This window comes from Ambystoma mexicanum, chromosome 9, assembly GCF_040938575.1.
Source record: "Ambystoma mexicanum isolate Mex_15411 chromosome 9, UKY_AmexF1_1, whole genome shotgun sequence".
In the NCBI taxonomy this organism is placed as follows: Eukaryota; Metazoa; Chordata; class Amphibia; order Caudata; family Ambystomatidae; genus Ambystoma; species Ambystoma mexicanum.
The window spans coordinates 628,502,839-628,529,369 of NC_090931.1; the positions used below are offsets into that span (position 1 = coordinate 628,502,839).

The window sequence follows — 26,531 nt, forward strand, 5'->3', positions numbered from 1 at the left end:
GTAGTCGACTGTCGCGCCATTCTACCTCCCGACCTCTAAGAACAGCCCAATCCCACTGTCTAGCGATCCCCAGATTTAAATTGCAAAAAGCAGGGGGCTCAAGTTTCCCCGTCTTAGCTTCCAAGTTATGGAACTCCCTCCCTGTTTCAATTAGAGCGGAAGACTCTTTCAATACCTTCAAAGCCAATACTAGATCTTGGCTTTTCAACCAGCTTTAAGGCCGGCTTCGCGCTTCCTCCTGACCTACCCTGACTTGCCGACCGCTACTATCACCTATCGGCACTGAAACTACTGTACATATGTATATAAGATCCTCTTGTAAATGTATATAAGGATTCTGTGCTATACCTGCATATCGGATCCCATGTGTAAATGTTTAATGTTTATCTGTTATACCTGCATATCTGTAACCTTGTACAAATTGCGCCCTGATGCCTCCGGGCCTGTTGGTTTGCGCGTTATAAATAAATAAAATACAAAAATACAAATTTGTGTAAAGAGGCATTGGTAGAGTATCATGCTGTTTATGCATTTGCATACAGTGCATCATACGAATTGCAAATACATACGTACAGTGGATCACATAGACACTACATATAATTATGCACACACAGGAGCTCATTTTGGTCTGTGGCGCAGCGTGAATGAAAGCTGTAAAAAGCTTGCGTAAGGCTTTTAAATCTTTCATTCACAGAATGCCACGTTTTCATCCATTTCTATTGCAGAGAGGAAGCGGCGGAACGCACCTTGCGCTTTCTCTGCCTCGATTCCTCTTCCCCCATAAAAATGCCCCAGCATTTGCGCCAGCATGCATTTTCATTCTGGAGCAAATGCTGGGGATCGCTATGGAGCCCACCGGCATTATGTGTACATGGTAGGCAACGTTCAATTGTGCTTGTAAACGCTGCGAACATGGCAGGCAGAGTTTGCTCATTTGCATGGCGGACTGCAAATGTGCAGGGCAAAAGTCAGAATACACTTGCTCTGCCTACTATGACTGCCGTGCAAATGACGACAATGTGGTGGCGTGGCTCTGGCTATGCCCAAGTGCAAGCTTACCAGGTCTCCACTCTCAAATTATGATATTGTATAAAATGAGCTCCGCATTGTTTCACACTGCAATTAAATATGCATACAAACTCATATTTACTGTGTGAAAATAGGCACACACTGTGTATCACAGTGTTGGTATTCATTGGGCCTTTTTCCAACTTTTACTGTATTCCTTTGGTAATTTCCACGGAAATACCACCAAACTCATTTACTGTTACCGCGACTCTGCCTAGTGGATTTACTGCCATTATGACAAGTGGTGTCATGGCAGTGTTAATCTCCATTTTTAGAGTTCATAGAACTCCATTTGTCGGATTTACTTCAAGCGGTAGGTAATTAATTCCACCACCAAAGCGCCACCTAGAAGCCAAAACTAGTGCTGGCGTGAAGCTAGGAGGGAGATGACGTTTGAACCTATTGGTGTTTCTTTGGTCATTTACCAACCCATTACATGCCCATGGCCATGCTAATCCCTATGGCCATTTACACCCACTAACTGCCCCAAACACATCCTTCTAGGATCTCCTCGAATGAGCTCTATGAAGCAGGACCATCAAACGTTTGCCTGCCAGTGTTATTTGTAAGCAACCTGCTGAGTTAATGGCTTAATTGCAACTCTAAATGCCTACTGGTGTAATAAAATGTCTTAATTTTAATGTTATAGGTATTTGTACCGTGCACCATCACCACTGGCCTGGTCCCCTGGCGCTCTGGCAGATCTGAAAAGGAGAGTGTGAAGAAAGGTGGGAGAGGAGGTAGTAGGGTGTAGTGGGAATAGGAAAGTTAGACTTGTCATGTCCTGTTGGCAGCTTCAGTTCGGTTGGCACCATTCGCTGAGCTTAAGTGCGATTTTCAGGTCTTTGTGAGTTCCAATGTGCTGTTGTGCTAGGTTATGTGTTGGTAGTCTGCTGTTGCAGTACGATGAAGTGTGTGTGTATTGCTGTGCCAAGAGGTGGTCGTGTGACTTTCTGTATGAGAAGTGTAGATGGAAAGTTGAGAATTGGGTTAGTGGGATTTCCTTACCTATTTGTCTTTCTGTTTCTGTGCTCAGCATCTATGATTGTCCTGTGTGTTTGGAATTGTAGTTTGTCTGCTTGGTTGGGGGGCCTGTTGAGGAGTGGAAGTTTTCCTCTGTATCGTATTCCCCTGCCCTGGGTTGGGGATGTTTAGGTTAAGGGGTTCTAGGTCTTCCCTTCCCATGTGGGTCATCTTACCTACCTAGGTTTCCTCAGAAGATTAGCCGTATGTGGACAAGGGTGGTTGTGGCGTCGCTCCCCCCTATTTTCTGGATAGGGAGGATAGACTAAGGGGTCCTGGTTTCCTCCCTGGGATTCTTGTTTCCCGTTAGGTCTATGCTTCCTGGTCGTTTCCTCGTATTTCTGGAGCAAACGGCCAAGTGTTGAGTAGTTTTCTGAATTCCAGATGATTCTTTGTGTTGCGGATGTTTTTTGGTAGGTGATTCCAGGTTATTGATGCCAGGTGAGAGAAGCATGATCCTCCACATTTTCTTTTATTGTATGGATTTGGTTCTAAGCGAATGTCGTTGTTTGAACTGAGAGGTCTCGTGGGATGGTAGATGGTTATTTTCTCCTTCAGGAACTCTGCTCCTTGGGCGTGGATTGCTCTGTGTGATATGCACATCGCCTTGAACTTTATTTGTTGTTTTATTGGAAGCCAGTGTAGCAGTTTCACTGATGGTCTAATGTGCATTCAGCCACTTGATTTATATCTGTTTCTTACACCAAATTCCTGTTAAAACAAGCATTGGCAAAGCCAACAGTGTTGGCTTGTGTATAGGCATTTGCCGGGCACTGCTCTCATATGCCCAAGTATTCACACCATTTTCCAACTGTGCCACCCTATGACTAGGCAGTACTCCCAGCTATTTTATACCTACACAAAAGCCAAAACTGTTGCCTATTCCAACACTTGTTTGTTTATATGTCTCACCAACATCTCATGATCTTGTGGAAACCTGTAATAGTCTGGTTTTGGTCAACAAGAATATTACACATCTGCCATTTGCATGGTCTGCAGGTGCTCTGGCGTATCTAGAAAAAAGAAGTGAGTGGGTTAGGGTGCTGGGAAGAGAGGGGAGAATGCTAGACAGATCAATTGCAGTTTGGAAGAACCCCATTACTGTGGGTGAGTCGGTTTCCTGTTGTCTTGTGTCCATGTGGGGGACTTGTGTGACTGGGGTGCTAGGATGCCTTGGCTTCAGCAGTGATTTGCAACTTGGTTTTAGAGCTGCAGAGATCTGTTGTTTGATGTCTGTCCGGAATGATTTTAAAAAGTCGTGCCTGAGTGGAAACATGCTTGCCTCTGTTGCAAACGGTTTCATTTATTTATTTATGTATGTATGTATGTATTTATGTATTTATTTATTTATTTATTTATTTATTTATTTAGCAAATAAAAAATGTTTGTCTCTGGACTAAGAAAGTTGTTCTTGCAAACACCACTGTACTTATTCACCCCACTAATATACCAAAATATATGCCTGCGGGGGCAAAGATGCATCATAAGCATTGATTTAGAAGGATTGGCACATGCTAAGTTCAAGTTTGACGACGTTACTCTCAAGTTTTAGATGGACACAATGCTTGAACATGTATGACTCCATCATACACCAGAATATTTAGCTACAGTCAACGAAAAATCTGAATGCTCCTATTTAGCGCCATCATCAAAGCTGTCCTGTGTTTCCAAGCCTTTAAAAAGAGTTCATGTTTGGTTTTGGAAAGTTGGGCGCAAAATGCTACCAAGAGATTTGGGAACATTTCACATGAAAATTGCACTGGGGCAAAAACATCAAAAAGTGCAAAGTGGACTTGAAAATTACACAAAAAAGTAGTGCAGCAAACGTATTTTGATCCACAAGCTATTAGAAAGTAAGTAAAGTGGTATTGTACAGTCCCTTTCGGCCAGTGGCCTCACTGCGCGTGGACCTGTAATAAAAGGGGGGCTGGCTTGTCAGGGGATAGCTGGAGAGGCAGGTGCGCGACCTGTGGCTGTATGTGCGGCTGCAGGTCAGAGGTACCAGAGTCCTGGGTCCCGGTCTGGTGCTATATTTTTGGCAGTAACACTTGGGAATATGTAGTCGTGTAATACAATACAGCTGTGTAAATATGAATGGTGCCTATGCACAGTCACTCCACGCACGCTCTCACACACACACACGTAAATATGCACACACATTTTATGTTCACTTTATGTAAATATTCAGTAGTGCATGCAAATACGCGCATAGTTTCTCACCCTAAGGCCCTGATTCACAGAGCGTTTTCCAATGTGGTTTGCCATAATAAAACGCTCTATGAATTAGGCCCTAAAGCTATGCAGTGACTGAAATTGTTGCGAGCGGTTTGTCTCCTGCTTGTAGGCTGGAAGATCCTGGCTGGCTTGACAGCAACCCCTACCAGGTGCTGCCTTTGACTCCCTGGGCCAAATGGTACTATGGACACACACCCACAACTATGTTACATAAATTGTGTTCAGGATAAGAGGACATTAGAACACCTCTAGAAATCAAAGCATAATGGGTTAAATATTATGGACAAGAATTTACAGTTAGAAAACATTTGGGGAAGATTGATTTGTGGAACACTGCACTACCCCAGAGGTAGATCTCGCTTGCCAGGTGATGCTTAATAACTAGTATCTGTTTTAAGCTCCCAATCTAAGAACCTTTATTTTGATCCCTGATGTCCATAGATACACACACGCATACACACCGTTTCTCTTAGTGCGCGTAAATATGCACACACAACTTTGTCACTCATAGCGCACATACGTATGCACATAGTTACACAGTGCAAGTAAATATGTACACTAACGTAAACAGTGCTAACACACATGTTCCCCTCTGCAATGTGCATGTACACGTTTCTCACTTGGTGCATAGAAATATGCACACAGATTTTCTCTCTCGAAATGAATGTAAATATGTTCACATAGTTTCTCAGTGTATATAAATACGCCCACACACGTTTCTTAATCTTGATGCATGTAAACCTGCACCCACCGTTTCTCAGTTTCAGTGCATGTAAACAAGCGCGCACATTTGCCCAGTCTTGCTGGAGTTCCTGCATGCGGTGTGTTTTAGGTCCATGATCTCAGATTCCCACTTTGTTGTTTGCTGTTTGTGGTTAAGCCATTTCTCGCTGTTTCCTTCTGCAGTGCTTTCACAAGGAGGCTGCTCTCCACTGCAGGGGCACTTTCCACCCCAAGGTCAAGGCGGCATGCCAGCAGCAGCGCACCGGGACTGTTGGGTAAGTACCTTCGCCTGAGCCCCTACACCGGCACAAGTAATATGCAATCCATGGGGATCAGTGGCCTCCTTCCAGCGCCAAGGGTGGGGTGGAGGAAACTGAAGTGACTTTTGATGTGACCCATTCAGGTGGATGTTTTTATATAATTAATAGGCATGTTAAAGACGTATCCGAGACCTCCTACCTGCTGCTTGATGTCCTCTCTCTGTTTCCATCTCTAGAGAGGCAGATGCCACCGTAGCTGTCACACTTCAAGAGGCAATGGATGTTTCTGAAGATGGTGTAAAGCTTTCTTTAGATTAGTGGTATTCAAACTTTTTCGTACCGAGCCCCCCCCCCCTTGATTCCAAATATTGTTTTTGCCCCCTCTTCCCGCACCTAGGGGATGCCCCCCAAGAAACGGAAATAACATGCAGTGGGGCCCTAGGCTCATTACATTATAAGCTGATTACCTACTGCTTATGTTCTCAGAAGCATGGTGATTGGCTTTCAGGCACTCCTTGAGCCAATCATCTTTAAGGGCGCCAGTGCTTTTTCAACTTGTACCCACTAATTAATAAATGCCATAGCAGGTTTTGGGCAGGTAGGGTGGCTGGCATACAGCCACCCAGATGAACTGAAGTTAAGTGATCATTGGAAGTAGCAGAGTCCTGCAGGCAGGACCAGCCTTAGAAGCAGCAGCAACCCGGGCAGCAAAACAAAAATGTGCCCCCCACGCGCTCCTGTCTAATGCGCGAGGGGTTTAGGGGGCACCACATGACCCCTTATAGAACAATGCAATATAAAGTGCTCTTGAATAGCACACTTTGGCCATTTTGGCAGCCTTTCTGTAGTCCCACTGCAAGAAAAGACGGAGAGTGTTGTTAATAGAGTAGAGGGAGAAGCAGCTGCTATCCTGTAGTTTTGCTTCTTGCAACCTGGAAGTACCGGAGTCTTGAGTGCTGGTGTGAGTCTAAGGAGGTATTATCCCGGAAAGCCTTAAGGTTTTTGTTTCATCTGGAGGGGTGATTAGAATTGGAATAAATGCTGCGAGGTCTGCAAGAAGGGAAATGAGGCTGATTGTGTTAGAGAAGTGGGCAGTGGTGTTGCTCCATTGGCGTGTTTTTGAGGGCACTGCTGCCCTGTGTCGGGGTTGGTTGTGGGAATAGTGTACGGTGGAGAGATATGAAGAGGAGATTCTGTTGGTGGGAGGAGGAATGGCTATGTGAGAGGAATTATTTTGGTTCAGGACTGTTGGTGAAGTGTTGGTTATCATCTTGGTTGATGATGGTTCTTGCTGTTCTAGTTTGGCTTAAGTTGGAGGGGAGACCGGCTCAAACGTCATTGGCTCATGAATTGTGTGTGGATTTGTGGCCTGTTCATGCGATTTAATGTGGATGAGATTCTGTCTGATATTTGTTAGCGCCAATGGGTGTCTGTTGGATAAGGATTTTGTGCTGTTCCCATGCTGGTGTTGGTGGAAAAGCCAGGTTTTCATGGACTTTCTGAAGGGCTGTAACGGTTTATTGAGAAGCCACCCTTAACCCGGGGATTTACTTCCTTACCCATGTAAGGTGTGATGCAACAAACTGTTTAACGGATTATTTTCTTTAGTCTTATCCCAGACACATATTATGCTCCTTGGATTCCTCTCCCCAGAGCTAACAATGAGGCAAGAACCAGGCCGGTGTACAGGAAATATACTTATATTTATTTAAATAAAAGTAATAGCAATTAGCACAAAAATGTCTAACACCACTCTATCCATGGCAATACGATCAACTTCTCTCAGCATAAAACATTCACAAAAGTGAGTTGAAAAGAACACAATTACAATTCTGCACTTTCAGCAAATTTCACTTCAAGAAAAAATTACACTGATCAATAACAAAAGCAATGATCATGTAGTGTTGTGAGATTTTGTTTTTCCTATGGGCTTAAAGGCTAGCAGTAGGATTTCAATAATGGTACAAATACATATGACAATTATGATTTCACCCACACTTTTGGTTTAACATAAACGCAGAGTGATTTAGCAGTTTGTTTTTCAGAACCCTCATCCCCCACTTTGGTCTGTGTTGGGGAAGTCGGACAGAAAAATGTGGATGACTTTGGAAACTTTGGATTTCAGACCCCCCTTCACTGAAAGGCATGTGTTGGGGGAGCTGGATAAAAAGGTTGGACTGATTTAAGAACAAAGAAACCCCTCTTCCTTAAAGAAGTCTGGGTCAGCAGGACAAAAAGGATCACCCAATTAAATTATAGGCTACAGTTTTCAGGGTACGCTGGGAAGTGAGCTTTGTTAATTTCGAATTTTAACACAATTCACCTGTAGTGTTGTTTCAAATGGGGAATTAATTAAATATTTTTTTTAGTTAAATAGGCTAAGTATCTTCACAGTTTTGCCTCCTCCTACCCCCACCTCCTCCATTATAAAGGGAAAGGATTCAAGGTAAGCAGATGCCCCACCTTTTGGTTTCCCAGGGCTCAGTTCTGCTTGCATAAAAGCCTATGTTTAAAGTTCAGGAAAGCCAGCTGCATCTCAGGACACTATGGAAAGATAGGGCAGGGGTCTGGTCACTCCACTCTCAAAGATGGCCTCCACCTCTCCACCATAGGATCCAGTCAGCTTTGAGGCCTTCCTAGAAATAGGCAGATCCACCCAGATGCCCTCTCAGCAATCTGCTCTGGTGTTTCCTTACAGCTGTCAGATGGTAAGTTTCAGCAGCCTTCCTGATGGTCTGTGTCTTGTCTGTGTGTATCTGTCCCTCTCTCCTAGTGCAGTCCCCCTTATATAGCAGCGATGACACCACCAATTTTACAATCTTGGGGAAGTACCCTGCAATAATTCCCTCAACTAGGATTGGACAGTTACCCTTCTCTCTCCTCACAAACCCAGCTTCCAAGTCAGGATTGGTTTAGGGGTCTGGAGAAACATATGGCAATTTCCATTTGTAATCGCCATTTGTTCTCCTTTCAAATTTTTGGCAAAAACAAGTTATGTATCACAACTTCATAATTGTACTAGCAACTGACATAATATACATATTTTCTGATTCAGCTAATCATGGGGAATTAGATAAACTGACCACCTGGTCCGTACCATGTAGCACCAGCATGTGACACCTTTCTGCCATTTCCATAAAAAGCATAACAGTTATGAATGTATAAGTTATTAACCATATTCCTAATTTTATTCTCCACCCTCTCACCAACTCTCACATTTTGAACATATTCATATCAGCCAGAAACACATCTTAGATAGCCATTACAGTTCCCTGAGTCCCAGGTGGATGAATTTTATATCTCCAAAATCGCCTGGAAATTACATTAAAAAATGGTACCTAAATGAAATAAATCCACCGTATGGTTGGTGAGAAAATGGCCTAAAAGATAATAGTCCTTTTCAATTAATGTTGAATCTTCATGTGCGACAACTGGCCATTCTTCTACCTTCCGGCCATTTGTTTTCACTGGGTCCGCCCCACCCAGAGTTTTTTTTTATCAGTCTCTTCGTGTTGGAAGCTTTCTCTTTGAAGTTGTTGCCCCCATTTTCACACATTGGTCATGCTCAAGCCAAAGCAAACTTGCTCTGCAGTCAATGCCTTCAGAGCCAGGTTTGGAGAACACTGAATTGCGACACCTTTAGCAGGACACTTTATTGCAGTGGTAATTATATGGGAGATGTAACATCTAGACGGTGTGCAGTGTTAATAACGAAAAATAAATAACAACAAACATTTTCAGTGACACCTGAATAACAAAAACAATGTCAACATTTTTAATAAAAGTATATGTGGGGGTGGGGTAAGGGATAAAATGGGTGGGTGGACGTGGGGGGTTAGTAAAGCGGGGGAAATGGGAGGCTTGGGGGGACCCCCCAAATTAATAATTTTTTTCATTATTTAGGTGTCACTAAAAATGAATGTCATTCTTTATGGTGTCGTTTTAAACACATGGAACCCATCCAGACTGGCAGTGGGAGATTTCCTTGTGAAGTTTGACCACAGCCAGCAAAAGGGTTTGCCTTGGGCTGACATTTTTCCATGAAAACAAAGTGGCTTTTCAAATGTCACTGGTGTTTTGTATGTGAAACATAATATACATTGCTTTTTGTCAACCCGCTCATCATGTCTTTTCCCTGACATTTTTCTGTGAGCAGTGATACGTTTTCACATTTAAACTGCTTTGATTTGCACACACCTATGCAAACCGTTTTTGTGTCACTGTTTAAACATCCTGGTTTCCCTGTGAAAAGAATCTTAGATTTCTCCTTCTTCTGTGAATTAGAATGCTGATTTTCCTTTGGTAATGACAGGTAGGCCCCTTTTCCACATGGCTCTTCAATTTTACTTGAAAAAATTAAAAACACAGGGCAAGCCGTTTTTGGTTCTGTGTTTAAAATCCGGCTGTTCACGTGAAAGGGACTTCTGATTGGGGCCTTTGAATGCACCCCACAGATCAGACTTGGACGAATCGGTCTAATGTTTGTATGTCCCCCTACACTTTTGTTATAAAATTGAAAATTTAAAAAAATTAGGGAGATGGGCACATTGTTATATGGTGAAGGGTAGGGGGCAAGAGTATATTATACCGTTATACTTTTAGAGGCAATTCATGATTGAAGTGGGGAATGTGTAATGTATGAGAAGATAAGCATGATGATGGGATAGTGTGATGACAGGGCAGCAGAAGCACTTACACTTGGCAGTAACAATTAACAAAACACACTTAGTAAAGTTCTTGCCTGAACCTGCAGTGTGCAAGTTCGAGTCCTGACAGCGCTGACTTAGATCTTTATCCTTTTGAGGTTGATAAATTGAATACCATCAATTTGAGTAGTAATAACATTACTCATTGCAGCACTTTTAAGCAGGAGGAACGGGGCATGAAGTGCCACACCTGGTATTCATTATTTTCAAGCTGCCGTTTTATATTTTAAAGTATACAAAGGGGTACTTTGAAACTTATATTTTCTCAATGATATATTCATACCCTGTGCTTTCAAGCATAAAGTTTCCACACTAAAGATCTGTAGCCTGGAAGCTGCCTGCAGATTTTCGTTCTGTGCACATGGAATTTCCTTTTCTGCTTGTTCCTCATAAAAGGGGGAGGAATGGCTGCAGCCGAAGAGGCCTGGCGGCAGCAGCGACTTCCGGTTTAATGTATTCCAAGGACAGCTCAGCTGAGTTGCAGATTGGACTCATCGCTTTGCGCATGGGCAGAGAGTCGCAGGGAAACGGTCCAGCCTGAACCGTTGTTATCCATTGGAGATTTTCTCCTACCCCCTAGAGCAGGGGGCGGGACCTTTAAGATCAACAATCCCATGATCCCACAGCGTTGACTATGCCTGCCGAGCCTGACTGGAGTTTTAGTCCAAGCCATGTGGAGATTGAAAGGTTGCAGACGGCCCTTGCTCTAGAGAAGCAGGGGGGCTTCTGTCGCATTCATTTACCTGAATGTTGGCAGTGAGGTGGGTGCTCTGGGGTCGTACACATTCAGAGGGGGCTAAAGACATCTGGCGAGGCAGCAGGCACCCTGGTTTCAAGACACACAGGGCTAAACAGATGTGCGTGAAAGGGCGTAGACCTTGACTGCTGGACGTCCAGTGAGACGTGGTTCATGAGGAATAGGTGCACAAGATGGCTTCCATTCCGAGCAACAAGGGCATTCGAGTTCATGTGTTCTAGTTGGTTGTATGTTTGTGGCATTGACTCGAGTAATAATAATGTACATGTTGCTGTTGTTGCTACAGATTTTCTGTGTTCACATAGATTTTAGAGGCTGCATAAATTGTTTAGGCATTTTCCTAGATGTTCACACATTTCCCTGCAGACTGTGACCACCTTTAGTTGTAACCAATCCCAGTGTCTCCTCCACGCTGTTTGGCAAGTGGTATATAGAGGGGGCAGTTGGATGAAAGCATATATATGCCTGCAAAGAATGGAAGGAAGGGTCGTTGGTCTGAAAAACACTGCCACTCCTGGTTTTGCCCTAGGCCTCCGAATGAAAGGTCGGCTTGACATGTGAATGACTCTGTCCCATCCCTACCGGCCTTTCAGAGGCACCAGCATGCCACCCCCTCCGTGGCAGCCGTTGCCACCGAAACATGGTTTCACATGAGCATCTGTTCTCCCCTGGCTCCCTCTCACTTTCCTTACACTCCTTTCTCGGGGCGTGTGGTCTGGGGGAGTGGGAGGAGGGAGCACACCCCTGCAGAGGCAAGGAATCTATGAAGGTTGGCCCAGGTTGGTTACTTAGTAATGTGGGTGGAATGTGTTTGTGTGCAAGAGGAAGCGAATTCTGGAAGCAGTTAGTGGTTACTAAAGTATTCAGCAAGGAATGCTTACATGAAAACTCACATTTTGACACCAGATAAAGGGCACCTCGCTCACCCACTCTGCCCTCCGGCCTGCTCCAGACACGGGCATTGTCTGCTGTCCAGCTTTACCCTTATTGAGGGCTCAGGGCTTTTGCTTCTTTGTTTGTTTTGGGTCTTTAAAAAAATAATTGTAATGGTGTTGTCCCTTCAACTGCAGCTGGAGGAGTGCAGGATCTGTCTGACCCATGGAGGCTACAGTTACACACGTTTTCCGGGGTGATAAGTGGGGGCGTGGAGACGCGCGCTGCATGGAGATCCTTAGCACTCGCTGTAAAGGGTGAGAGGCGGCAGCCTTCAGAAATTACATTGACACGAGACAAGCTATGCAGGCACAGAATGTGGGAGGCGGCGCTCTAGCCATAACATGCAAATGACAGCGGCGTGGAAACCAATAACATAAGAGTAATACAGCGCGTGAACGCACGTGGGTGGGGGCCAAGATAACCTTCTACAAGGTCAAAGGCACGTGGATAGAGGCGGGCTGGTGGAGCGCTCTGTAGAGCTTACAGTAAAAGAAACCATAATACTACAGCAAAAGCAGATAGACCTTGTTCCATATATACAGTGCTGCATTGGAAACCACCTGAACTGTTAAGGTCCCCTATTGTTCCTCTTTGTCTTTTATGAGCCCCCTCTCCCACCTCATCCCGTGGACACTCCTGCTCCTCCCCCGTATGAAGTTATTTTTTGTTTTTACTTTGTAAACCTTTCCCATTTGTTCTATCGTCCTTCAGGAAGGTGTTATTGAGAAAGTCATTTTTCGGTAGACATTTTCACAGGATGCCATACGCCGAGTTTACAGTGATGGGGTGGATGGATGCGGGGCCTCCAGTAACACCAGTTATGACTGGCCAAAGGGAGCCAGCTGCCTGCAGAGCTTAGAGGCACACAAGCTGTAAGGCGGAGGGTGAACTCCCTGCAGAACTCACAGCAACATGGCACACGCTTTGCAGGCACAGGGGATGAAAGGGAGCTCCCCGCAGAGCTCACAGCAACATACTGTACCAGGTGAATGTGAAATCCCAGTAGGACTTCAAACAACGTGACACATGCTTTGAAGGCACTGAAGAGGCTACGGATCTCCATGCAGGACGTCCAGTAGCAAGAGCTGAATGGGAAGGAATGGAGCTCCACGAATAGCTCACAGGAACATCAGCTGTGCAGGGGGGAAAGGGAACTAGCTGCCTGCAGAGATTCCAGCAACACTTGCTACTCCTGGGCACCAGCCATGCATTGTGTGATATCCAAACAACTATAACTTGTGTCCTCCCCTTCCACCAACCTTTAACCCCAAATTACATTAACAGCACTCCGTTGCCTCCTAGCTAGGTTTGTGCTGTATACATACAAATATCACATGCAAACACTAGACATACAAGGTACAAGGGAGCTTCTTGAAGAGTTTCTAGTAGAGCTTACAGTCACATCATCTCGACAGGGTGAAAGAGAGGGCTGCATAGCACACAATACAACAAGTTGTAGAGACATAGGGTGAACAAACGGCAGAACATGACCCAATCATTTGTAGGCACAGAGGCCGAGGACGCTCGCTGAAGAGTTTCCGGTAACACATAGGACTTGCTGCTCCTAGGTACATACCTCCTGTAGTAGTATGTGATATCCAAACGACTAGAACCTGCAAACGTCTCTTCCGCCAACCTCTGTTAATCCCAAATAACTTGAGCAGCACTCTGTTGCATCCTAGCCAGGTTTGTGCTGTATACATCCAAATACCAACTACAAACACTAGCAATACAGGGTAAAAGGGAGCTCCCAGTAGCACAGGAGGAACAAGAGCTGCCTGCCTGCAGGGATCCCTGTAACACCAGCTATACAGGAAGAAAGGGGGCTGCCTGCAGAGCATACAGTAACACCAGCTATACAGGAAGAAATGGGGCTGCCTGCAGAGCTTACAGTAACACCAGCTATACAGGAAAGGGAGCTGACTGCAGAGTTTACAGTAACACCAGCTATACAGTGTGAAATAGAGCTGCCTGCACAGCTTACATGAATACCAGCTTTACATGATGAAATAGAGCGGCCTGCAGGGATCCCTGTAACACAAGCTATACAGGAAGAAAGGGGGCTGTATGCAGAGCTTACAGTAACACCAGCTATACAGGAAGAAAGGGGGTTGCCCGCAGAGCTTACAGTAACACCAGCTATACAGGATGAATAGAGCTGCCTGCAGAGCTTACAGTAACACCAGCTATACAGGAAGAAATGGGGCTGCCTGCAGAGCTTACAGTAACACCAGCTATACAGGAAAGGGAGCTGACTGCAGAGTTTACAGTAACACCAGCAATACAGTGTGAAATAGAGCTCCCTGCAACCTTACATTAACACTAGCTTTACAGGATGAAATAGAGCTGCCTGTAGGGATCCCTGTAACACAAGCTATACAGGAAGAAAGGGGGCTGCCTGCAGAGCTTACAGTAACACCAGCTATACAGGATGAATAGAGCTGCCTGCAGAGTTTACAGTAACACCAGCTATACAGGAAGAAATGGGGCTGCCTGCAGAGCTTACAGTAACACCAGCTATACAGGAAAGGGAGCTGACTGCAGAGTTTACAGTAACACCAGCAATACAGTGTGAAATAGAGCTCCCTGCAACCTTACATTAACACTAGCTTTACAGGATGAAATAGAGCTGCCTGCAGAGTTTACAGTAACACCAGCTATACAGGAAGAAATGGGACTGCCTGCAGAGCTTACAGTAACACCAGCTATACAGGAAAGGGAGCTGACTGCAGAGTTTACAGTAACACCAGCTATACAGTGTGAAATAGAGCTGCCTGCACAGCTTACATGAACACCAGCTTTACATGATGAAATAGAGCGGCCTGCAGGGATCCCTGTAACACCAGCTATACAGGAAGAAAGGGGTCTGCCTGCAGAGCTTAGAGTAACACCAACTATACAGGATGAAAATGGGCTGCCTGCAGAGCTTACAGTAACACCAACTATACAGGATGAAAATGGGCTGCCGGTAGCGATTATACGGTTACACCAGCTATTCAGGATGAAATACATCTGCCTGCAGAGCTTCCAGTAGGACCAGCGATACAAGGAAGAAAGTAAGCTGCCTGCAGAGCTTACAGTCACTGATGCAAGCAAAGGCAGCACTTTCAGATTATAAAAAAACTATTACTAAGGCCAAGTCATCCTTCATTCATGAACATGTCCACCTAGCTGCAAATAAGCCTGTGGAGTTGTTGCCCATTATTAAATTCCTTGTCACTCCCAGCTGCATGTTACAAAATCTCACTCCATCCTTGCAAGAGGCAAATTATTCTAATAAGTATTTTACATAAAAACTACTTTACAGGCCTGTGTACATGGGCCAAAGTGCAGGTTTTCATTAAGACAGTAGAACCACTATTGATCCTAAGCCTACAGCTCCTTCTAGTGGCGAGAACAGGCGAAGCTATGCAAATTGGACCACTGTATCTAAGGCAACAGCTAACTCTAGCGGAGCATTCTGTGCATTCGGGCAGCCTCTACTGCGCATGATGGCTTCGGACAAACATCCATCTGGTGGGGAGACAGGTAAAATGCTAGAAAGCTTTGCTGTTCTGTTGGCATCTGCAGACCGAAAGTGCCCTGACCTGTACAAGCAGCTCTGCTTCCAGGGGATATTTGTCGAGGGCATAGAGACATTCAAGAGGTATACAGTCTTTTCATTGCAAAATGTTTCAGTGAAAGATGTTTAATCGAAAATGTTTAATTGAAAACTTTTTTCATCGAAAAAATCTTTCAATGAATCTTTTTCTTATCTAAAATATATGTATGTATGTTTGGGTGGGGGTAAAGGGTTACATTTGGAAAACATGGGATCGGGGGATCCCCCAATAAAAACATAAAAACATATTTGGGAATGTTTGGGGTGTTTTAAAGGACACCCCTAATTAAAAAAAATCAGTGTACAGATTTTCAGTGAAAAGTATCATTAACATACATAAGGTGAAACATTTTCAATTACACTTTTTTCGATGAAACATCTTTCACTGAAAATGTTTTCAATGAAAAGAGATGTAATCCATTCAGGACAGATTCTCAACTAGTAGCACATCATTTGCGCTACTTTCAGAAACGCTCAGGCCACCTCATTCTCACCTGAGCATTTCAGGGGCCAGACAGAGGCGCAAAGATGCGCTGTGCAGCCCCTTTGCATGCACTGGTGTTGGGAGCGCCCCCCGACACGAATGTATGACAGGCTCCCAGCAACCGTTTGGCAGCTCTCATTCCGATGCCTTTTGAGAGTTGGGCATCTCCTCACTTGCGCCCAAAAATGTTTTGAGAATCTGGCCATTTGGGGGTCACCGGTGCCCATGTTGCTAGAATGCAGTGGCTGGGGCGGGGATTTGTAAATTGTTGTAGAGATTAATTTCTGTGGACCTTCTTCTCATAGTCCCCAGCAACAATCCATCTGTGGGGTTTAAACCTATTCCACTACCTGCCATAAAATCAGGCGTCCTATACTGGCAGGATGGTGCAGTGGTGTCAAAGGTGAGCAGTGCCTTGCATTGCATCGCAAGTTCAAACATATATTCGGTGCCTAAAGGATGAGGCTTGCGAGAAATGGGCAAGAGAACTGGAATTGGATATAGCGGATGGGATGTGGAAGAACATGCCTTTATTTACTAAACTGGTCTCGGTGAATATGCGATTCAAATGGATACTGTATAAGGTCCTACACAGGTTACACTACATGCCACGTGCACTGCAGAAAATATACCCGGATCATGTGGGTGTCTGCCCGAGGGTATGCAGTCTTTCCATCGAAGAAGTTTCCAATGAAAATGTTTCCATCGAATGCATGTATGTGTGGGGTAAAGGGTTAATTAATTTTGTTTGGGTTGGGTTTTTAAGTGTAAAAAAATGAGAAGCTGGGGGGAGGACCCCCCCCCAAAAAATGCATTTGATGGAAACATTTTAGTTGGAAAACCTTTGATGCATTTTACTTTCGTTAGAAAGTTTTCGATGCAAAGACTATAAACCCTGCCCAGGATCACGCTGGCTATGTGCATATACTATGGAACTGCCCTGGGCTAGTGCGCTTTTGGGCACAGGTGTATGCTACACTCTCCGAGGTGGTGAACAGGCAAATGGAAGGGCACCTATGAGTGCATTGTTTGGAGTGTGGGCGGGGATCCCGGAGAAGTGGCGGGGAGCCCTACTAAATGTAGGGTGCTAGCTCGCGAAGCGCTGCATCCTTCAGCAATGGAAAGATGAATGGCCTCCCAGTAAGGGAGAATAGTTAAGGGACTTTAACTTGAGTTAGTGTGTGTGAAGATACATATATCACTATGCAGCCAGCGGGACATATGGAATGGGTTTCGATCGTTTCTAGCTAAAGACTAATGCTTAATGTATTGCTTGATTAATTATATCATGGACTATGCCATCCAATATGTGGAATCTGCATAGCAAGAGTGTGATGTGCACGTGCAGCAAGATTTATGATGGACGCTTAACATTAAAATATATACAAATATTTGGTGCATCTGCTCTCTCTGCTAGCACTAGGCCACAGCGATATACAGGGGCGGATTGGTCAGTCGCCAAACGGAGCGATTTGCCGATAGGCCAGTGCCTCAGAAAGGCCTGTGTTGCTGTCACTCATACACACATCTAATCGCTGGTACAGCTGAGGGAGGAGGCGGCCACATTTTAGGCTCGTTTGTAGCTGGTAGGGCTGGGGAACACTTCAGAATCAATCTTATCCTGTTCAACTGGTATTTCAGGCGGACTGGTGTTTTGCCAAACCTCCTGATGTCCCCTTCTAACCAATACCTCTCTGACTGTGCACTGTAACTAATTAAATCAAACAACTATATAAGAAAGGAAAGCCATACCTTGACATAAGCAAGGTAATGGGAGTTAGCACCGAACACAAAAGGGACAATATAAACTAGAAGCATGGACTGTAAATCCAGCATTAGAGGTAATTGGATATCGCAAACAGTAGATTTTTCCAACCCAGAAGAGCCATGCCCAGAAAAGATGACTTGATGTATTTTGTATTTTAAAATAATGGGATCTAACTACACGATTGATTTACTATTTGGCGGTCCTGTTTCGCCTGTGATCTTGACTTTCCACACTAAGCATTGAGTGATACCAATGCCCTTTTCCCTACAATGGTTATATGTGCTATTACCGACGCAAATTTCAGAATGGTACATCATTGTGATCAAAATACCGAAAAATGCCAAATTGTATTTGTTTTTTAGTTTTGGGGGTCTTCTCTCCCCTGAGCCACCAGTTTTTCTATCCTTATAACCCCACCCTAACCCCATCCCGCCCTATTTTAGCCCCTTACCCCTCTACCCTATATATATTTATTAAATATTTTTGTCATTTTTTGGTATTTTGGTCACAATGAAATGTACCACTTTGAAATTTGTTTCAGCAAAATGACTGGGTATCTCTAGAATCAAAACACATTGACCAACATGTAAAGTCTTAACCATTGTCATAAAATCAGCCTGAGCCAGGCATGTCTTTTTTTCCGACTGCTCTAGACAAGTCTGATCTATGAAAGGGTCGTCCAAACAGGTGCTCCCCTTCTCCTTCAAATCCATCAAGGACCACATTGCCACAACATTGGCCGATTTATGCAATCACTCTTCCGCCTCTCTCCTCAATCACTCCCTTGTGCACCCCCGCTAAAAAAGCCTTCTGCCGATCCCACGTCTTGCAAAATATCGCCCGATTTCTATCACTTGTTGTCTTGGGCAAACTCCTAGAAAAGCTGTCCATCTCCCAGCTTAACCTCCACACTGAATCTGTTGGCAGCCAGAGGCACAGAAACTGCTCTCCTGTACACCTGTGAAAATCTTCTCTCTAACCTCGACTTCAGCTCTCCCTCAGTCCTCATCCTCCTTGACCTTTCCTCTGCTTTCGACACAGTCATTCAGGTCACCCGGATCAACCGACTCAGTGTGAACCTGGGCATCACCGATTAGGCCCTGGCGTGGCTGACCTCCTTCCTCCTGGACCGTCCCTCCCAGGTCCAACTTGGGACCTTTCTCTACACCACCTCTCTCTCTCTGCATGTGGTGTCCCCCAGCACTCTATCCTCTCACCCTAGCTCTTCAATGTCTTTCTGCCCCCTTTGGCCCACCTGATCTGCACCTTCTCTTCTAACTTTCAGTGTTATGTGGATGACACTCATCTCTCTTTCAGACTTCCCTCAACCACCTCTCTTCCCTCGCTCATTCCGGACTGTCTAACCACGATTCAAAGGTAGTGCGCCTCCAACAGACTTTGCCTTAATGCCAGTAAGACAGAGATCCTTCTCATTGGGAACCCCTGCTCCCGCTTTCCCTCTCTCACTCTAGCCGCCCTCCTTGGTCCCTTTACCCTCGCCTTCCTGCGAGGCAAAAAACATTGGGGTCATCTTTGACTCCACTCTCTCCTTCTCTCCTCACATCACAGACCTTGTCAAAAAGGCCCATTTCCAGCTGCATCTCCTCAGAGGTATTCTACCTTTTTCTCACTTCCCCCCAGAAGCTCACCGTCTCCAGAGCCCTGGTTCTCTCCAGGCTGGACTACTGCAATAGCCACTTCACTCAATCTGCCTACCTCTACTCTTCGCCCCCTGCAGCTAATCCAGAACAGGACTGCAAGACTGATGCTTGGCCTTATGCCCAGGCACCATATCTCTCCGACCCTGAAATCTCTCCACTGGCTCCCGGTGGCTGCAAAGATCAAGTTCAAGACCCTCTACATCGACCACAAAGCTGTCTGGAGCCTGGGCCCGCACTATATCCAACTCTCTCTTCCCGAAATACCTTCCTTCTAGAGCCCTTCGCTCAGCTACTTCCGACTCTCTGAGGGTCAGACGTTTCTCCAGGCAAAGAGAGGGCCTGGAGGTGCCTCCCCCTGGAACAGCCGCCCTGCCCCTCTCAGACTTGAGCCGGACCACCTGAAGTTCCAAAAGCATCCCAAGACCCTCCTGTTCTCCTCTGCTTCCTCTCTCTCGCTCCCTTGCTAACTTATCTGTCTACTGCTCAGACTGGTTTGCTTGGTTCCCTCAGAGTTTCACTTGGTACCAGGCTCCTCCATGACCAGTCTTCCTTTACATTGCCTCCTGGCCTACAGCGCACTTAGGGGCCGTAACTTTGATCCGTACAGCCCCCCTGCCTCCTTCCACTTACTCAGAGCCACGCTGCCCTGGTTGCACTTACTCAGAGCCATGTTGCCCTACTCACACTTCCCCCTTCCTCTACCATGCACTTCCCCCACTCCCTCGCCATGCACTCCTATTGCCGCACGTGCACGATCCGAATGACACAAGGCCTAGTAGGATCGTTTGTCTTGTCCTCCCTATGTATTCCCTCCCTTGTATTGTGGCGCCCAGAAATACTTGTACAGGTGCATTATAAATGCCATATCATACCTCTTCTTTTATCTCAGAAAGTTTCCCCTAGTGAACACCCTTGTGATGCAGTTTTATATCTCCCTAAGCATTAACCCCTGATGAATACTGTTTGGGACAATTACTTCTCGGGAAGCCTTTCAATGTCCAGGTTGGTAGTGATAGATGCTAGCCTGGTGATGGATGGGGAGCTTTGTGGTCCTAATTCTTTCTTCTCCAGGCCCTACCTCGCAGAGCAAATGGTGTCACCGAGCCATCAAGGAAACCCCAGCGCCAGTCTCAATCCACTGACTTGGATCTTTGACACATATATGAAGTCATATAATTTGGGCACATATGCCAGGTGTCGTTAATAGTAATAACTCTTCAAAGCGATGTTAGCAATGTGTCCAGTCCAAACCTTCTGCTTATAACCCAGGACCAGTTGGAATCTGAAGATATTGATCACCATTTATAATAAGTAATCCTGTGCGTTTCAAAGCACGCGCTACACATAGATATGAATCTGGGATCTATGAGCATTCTTTGCATTTTTTGGTTCTTGTGAAGAGCAATTTTGGCAAATTATTTTTGCCTGATTTTACTGCTCGCTTACTACAAAAAGCGGGAGAAAACTCTCTGCACCGCACCTCCACTCCTCAACCCCCTTCCTATATACCATACACAAACCTATCATCTATGTGGTTGTGGTAAAAAAGCGGCAAAAAAATAGGCAAAGAAAGTTGCAAAATTACCATTCCGCAAAAGTGGGTAATACAATGACTCTGAGCTTGAATAATATTTTGTTATTATTCAACCTAGTGGTACTGATTTTATTGACCAAGAAAAATGAAAAGGAGTCTATATATTAGGATTTCAAACAGATGCCCTGGCTGGGACATACAGATCTAAGCAGCGGGTGCTCAACCCACCGATCTATGTAATCAAGCAACATCAGCCTCCACCTAACCCTGACAGTCTGTCTCTCTTCTCTGTCTCTCCCACCAGCAGATTCAAGATTTCAAAGATAATTGTGGTGGGGGACCTGTCCGTCGGGAAGACATGTCTAATTAACAGGTAAGGGTGGGCAGCATGTCCTAGTACTGCTAGGTCTTCTATGTAAATGTAATGCTTTTTAATTTTAGCAGCATACACAAGAAATGATTGTTCTTTTTGAAACTGCCTTTAACTGATGATGGCCTTCTATAGACAGACAGTAAGTATGGACCCAAGGCTGATCTAGTTTACCCATTTCCTGTTTATATATCTCTGTGAATCCCTTTTCTGTACCACTACTTTTTAAGGTCTGCTACTGATTCTGGCAGAGGACTCCTACCATAAAGAAGTCCCATGTGTCAATTTTGGTGTGGACCAGCTCCTTACAACTTTCATGGATGCTTGTTCCAGAACCACATCTCCTCTGGAACATGCTGAACCAAAAGAGGGAAAAATGGCTCCGGAAGAAATGCTTACTCTCCATTAGGAATTGGAGGGTGCGTCTCATTTGAGTAGAGCGTGGGTGTCACAATTACCAATAGCAACAATATTACACTTTAATTCAATGTGTGCTTCATTTTGGTTCCAGCCAAACAGATATTATTACCAAATGTAATTGCTGTGAATTTATCAACCTGAAAGTCTTGCAGGTTGCACACCAATCTTTGGCACAACCACGTACCTCGCTGAGCTACTCAATCAGAAACAATGTCCAGAATTGCTAATGCAACAATAAGTACACCTTTTAATAAATGCAAACTTTAATGATTCTTAACAGAATGAGGGTGGGATCATGATTGTGGGATAGTGACCTTCCCCAAGTCATTGCCAAATCATTATCTTCTAATCATGACCCCTCCTGAGGTCTCCAAGCTTTTCTCAGTGACTTTAATATTCACCTTGACTCTCCTGATGCGGCCACTGAGCTCTTCTGCAGCCTCTGGAACTCTCTTTGCCTCAACATTCTACCCCCCGCCCGGCCCACCCAGTCAGACACACCTTGGATGCTCTCATTTCAGCAGACATCCCTTTCTCCATACCTCTTATTCCTGGTCTGACCATGCACTCCTGTCCGCTTATCTGGTTCTCTTTTGTGCCCCGGCTAATCCTCTCCCCCACTGCCAGTCTCCTTCTCCGCCATTCGACCGATGAAGCGAGTTTAAGCTGCTGCTTTTGCCGCCACTTTATTCCCCCTCCAACTCCTGCCATGGACTCCCACACTGACTCTGCCCTTGCAAATCTTCACCACTCTATTACCAACACCCTGGACATCCTTGCCCCGGTCTTGAGGATCCACATGAAGCCTGCCTCCAAGAGCAACACCTGGTATGACTCCGACCTAGCATCTCTGAAACGCAAGTGCAGAGTTTCTGAGCAGAGGTGGCGGGCATCTGGCACATTCTCTGACAGGCTGGCCTGCCGCATTCTCCAAAGGGGATACAGACTCCATCCGCTCGGAGAAGAGAACCCATATCCAAGCCTGCATCTCTGGGTCCACTGCAACCTCTTTAAAATTTGAAAGTAACTTGCCAATCCTACTGCAGTCTCCACTTCTCCACTGCCATCCCAGGCCCTATGTACTTCACTGGCCTCCCACGTCTTAACCATAACTCAGGACATCCTGTCCTCACTCTCCTCTGCTCCACTCTGTCCACCCTCCCAAGCTCTCAGGCTTTGCTTGGCCCCCCTCTCCCTTCCCTCCTACCCTCCTCTTTCTCACCTATAGCACCTGATGAGGTCTCTAGACAAGTCCTCACTATGAAAGTCTCCTCCCAACAGGTGCTCCCATGGCTCCTCCAGAACTATGAAGGACAACATTGCCTCCCTTGTGTCAGCCTTGGTCGATTTCTGTAATCCCTCCTTTGCCACTGGCTCCTTCCTGCTACCCCTCAAGCACTTCCTTGTGCATCCACTCTGTGCTGAACCCCCTCCTGCCCAGTGAACTACTGCCCTATCTCCATTACCCCCTTCGTGGGAAAACACCTGGAGAAGCTGGTCATCTCCCAACTGATCCAGCACACTGAATCTGTTGGTTGTCTCCACAACCACCAGTCTGGCTTCAGAGCAGCCAGAGGCACGGAAACTGCTCTACTGAACACCCGTGAAGACTTGCTCTCAAATGATTCCAACTCTCCATCCTTTCTTATCCTTCTGGATCTTTCCTCTGCCTTCAACACAGTGAATCATGCACCCTGACAAATCGGCTCCATGACACTCTTGGCATCTCAGGCCTGGCACTGGACTGGTTGAACCATTCCACTCCAGCCGACCTTCCCAGGTTCAACTGTGCGCTTTTCTCTCCCCTATCACACTCTCCACATGCAGCATCCCTCAAGGCTCTGTCCTGTCACTGTGGCTCTTCAACATCTACCTTGCCCCTCTTGCCCACCTGATCTCCTCCTTGTCTCCTCACTTCCAGTGTTATGCAGACGACACAGAGCACTCCTTCACGCTTCCCTCTACTGCCTCCTCTTCCTCCTCTCTCATCCACAACTGTCTGATTATATTCTGGAGTGGTGTGCCGCCAATAATCTCTGCCTTAATGCCAGTAAGACTGAGATCCTTCTCATTGGAACCACTGCCCCCTCCTTACCTCTGCCCGCCCTCTATAGGTTCCTTTCCCTCACCCTATTTTGGCGCAAAATAACTTGATGTCATCTTTGACTCCTCTCCTTCTCTCCTCACATTGCTGAGCCTGCCAAGGAGGCCCAATATCAACTGCACCTCCTCAGAGGCATTTTCCCTTTCCTCACCTTCCCCCAGAAACTCAATGGGCCTCATCACTAGTTGGGCGGTAATGCCGGCGCTATTACCGCCGGCACTATTAGCCCTACCGCCAAACCCCCCGGTGCATTAGCGCCGGATCACGGGTTTGGCGGAATGGTTAGTGCTCATTCCCCATTGGGCCCAATGGGGAAAGTTTGCGCTATTACCGCCAGCGGTAATAGTGCTGAAAATCGGCTGATTCGCTGCAGATTTCCCCCCAGCTCAGAGCTGGGGAGAAATCCGCTAAGGCCATGATCTGGCGGACCCTTAAATGTGGCAGTAATAGCGCTACCGCCATTTAAGGGTTACCGCCAGTCTCGTGATGAGGCCCAATGTCTCCAGAGCTTTGGTCCTCTCTAGGCTGGACTACTGCAACAGCCTCTTCCTCAATCTTCCTTTATCCTCCCTTCACCCCCTTCAACTAATCCAGAATAGGACTGCAAGACTTATTCTTGGCCTCCAGCCCGGGGACTGCATCTCTCCACCCCTAAAATATCTCCACTGGCTCCCGGTTGCTGCTAGGATCAAGTTCAAGACCCTCTGGATCATCCACAAGGCTTCTGGGGCCTGGGACCCCACTACATCCAACTCTAAAATACCTCCCTGCTAGTGTGGGGTAGATTTCCCTCCTCTGCAGGAGCCTCCCTCTGGAATGGTCTCCCTGCCCCTCTCAGGCTTCAGCCGGATCTCCTTAAGTTCCGGAAGCTCCTCAAGGCCTTACCTGTTCTCTCCTTCTTTCCATCGCCCCTCCCTTGCTAGCACCCCATCTGCTGCAATGACTGGCTGCCTGGTTCCCTCCCTAGTTCTACAGGGCACCAGGACCCCCACACAGTCCACCTCCTCCTCCCACTTAGCATGTGGATACTCACCCCCTGCACCCCATGCAATCCCTGGCACTTGCCCTCGTGGCCCACCTTAACAGTCACCAGCCCCTGTTGCCCTCTTCCCAACCCCCTCGATCCCACCTTTTCACTTGCACTCTCTCCTCTTTACCCTGCACTTCCCTACCCACCCTAGCACTTCACATGCTCCGAATGTCACATGGCCTAGTCAGACCGTTATTGTTATTCCCCACCTTTTTTCACGCTTCTGGTGCCTTGAAACACCATTTGTTGTATAGGCGCCTTACAAATAAATAAAATATAGATAGGGTCCTGAGCTACGCTAGGAAATCTGAGATGTAGTCAGCAAGTCCTCAGACAAGGCCCCCATTCTAATACAGTTAAGAAGAGATCATTTAAGGGAGGCCCTCCAGAGGACAGGGGCAGAGTGTGACAGTCACAGAGAGGATTGCCCAAGGTGAGTGACTATCTCAGAAGTGGAAGCCATCCTCACGGGTGGGATCCATCACGCATCCCTATACTTATGACCAGAAGAGGAAGGAGGAGGTCGGGAACTCCAAGACGGCGTGCACAGAACTGGAACCTGCGATCCAGCAGATACTAGAGACCCACCCGGTACCAGATAACTATGAATCCCAAGTTTACCATACCAAGCCTGAATGCCCGAGTTCCCTAAACCCAGAGATATTCTCGGCAGCAGGGCCATGGGTTGACAGAGCGAGGACTGCCCAAGGGGAGGCACCAACCAATTCCCACCTTAAGGCTGTAAGCCATCCCCAGGGGCGAAGTCCGCCAACCTACTCCAGCCCATCTATCACACCATAATCCTCTTTCACTAGTGTGGTTGGAAGATGGCAGCATGGCACTATAAAAGCACACAGCCTATGTCTGTCGTGCAGGTGTTTGGAGCTGGAGAGTTGAGAAAAGAGCTTATTTGGAGATGGCTGGAGGAGAGAGCAGGAGACTGCTCAGGGCCTGGAGGACTGGAGGAGGAGAGGTACAGGAGACTGGGTACCATGGGACCCTGGAGTGAAGAAGGTGAGGAAAAGAAACAAGACCAAGAGCTCACAGACCAGAGGTGGCTACAAAAGGAGAGTGCCCTGAATGAGAGGGATAGAACGTTCAATGAGGTACTCCTAAGAAGGGTGTACCACTGAAGAATGGGAGTGTGAGAGAAGGAATGATGAGGGAGAGAGAACGGTAGAGGGTGAGGAACATTCATAAAAGAAAGGACTGGAAGATGCCTGCCAGTGTGATATGAAAGCCTAGGAATTAGAGTGGCAGAGGAGACCAAGGGGAGTAGGAAAGCACCCAGAACACTGGGCATCAGGGCCAGCTTGACAAGACACTAAGAAGACGGCAGCGCAGTAGGCCACCCTCCCACCCTGCCCAGCTCCCCTGTTGCACACCCTTAACTTTGGGGATTACCAGAACCTCAACCCAGACCTGTCCCTTTCATGACACAGGACCCCAGCATTTCTGCTGTGGTCAGTCATCAGGAACCCGGTGATCAATAACAGGCCACAGGATCACAAGACGAAGTCTGAAAGAGAAAAGAGGTGAAGTGGGAAGCGGTTTCTGAGAAATTTGTGCACCAGAGGTTGCTGAAGAAACAGCGAGCAGTGAAGTCTGAGTCCCTCGTAATCCTGGAGTCCTTCTTAAAGTACTTTCTTTTGTGGAAGTACCTTTCCGGATGGGAAACCCAATACCAGGATGCTGAAGTGAAGCAAATGTGTTCTTCTTTTCTCGGCTCTTGAACGTTTCAGTTTATCAACAACTTTTCTTTTAAGTTTCGTAATTTGACTGGTCATTGATCTGCGTCACAGATGTGGAACTAATAGGGAAGAGAATGATTCTAGGCTGCTGCTCGAGTCA

The 26,531-nt window shown here is 46.3% G+C and overlaps 1 protein-coding gene across 5 annotated transcripts in view; it reads left to right on the forward strand.

Moving 5' to 3' along the window:
- The window catches only part of RAB34 (RAB34, member RAS oncogene family), a 98,690-nt gene that overhangs the window by 44,520 nt on the left and 27,639 nt on the right, over positions 1 to 26,531 (forward strand). For 2 of the 5 annotated variants that reach the window (XM_069615319.1, XM_069615320.1), the window contains exons 3-4: positions 5,233 to 5,324; positions 21,061 to 21,129. In XM_069615319.1, the coding sequence (XP_069471420.1) occupies positions 5,233 to 5,324; positions 21,061 to 21,129 (161 nt within the window). Of the gene's footprint in view, positions 1 to 5,232; positions 5,325 to 10,526; positions 10,777 to 21,060; positions 21,130 to 26,531 lie in introns of those variants that run through there. The other 3 variants (XM_069615321.1, XM_069615323.1, XM_069615322.1) reach the window with 3 other exon arrangements.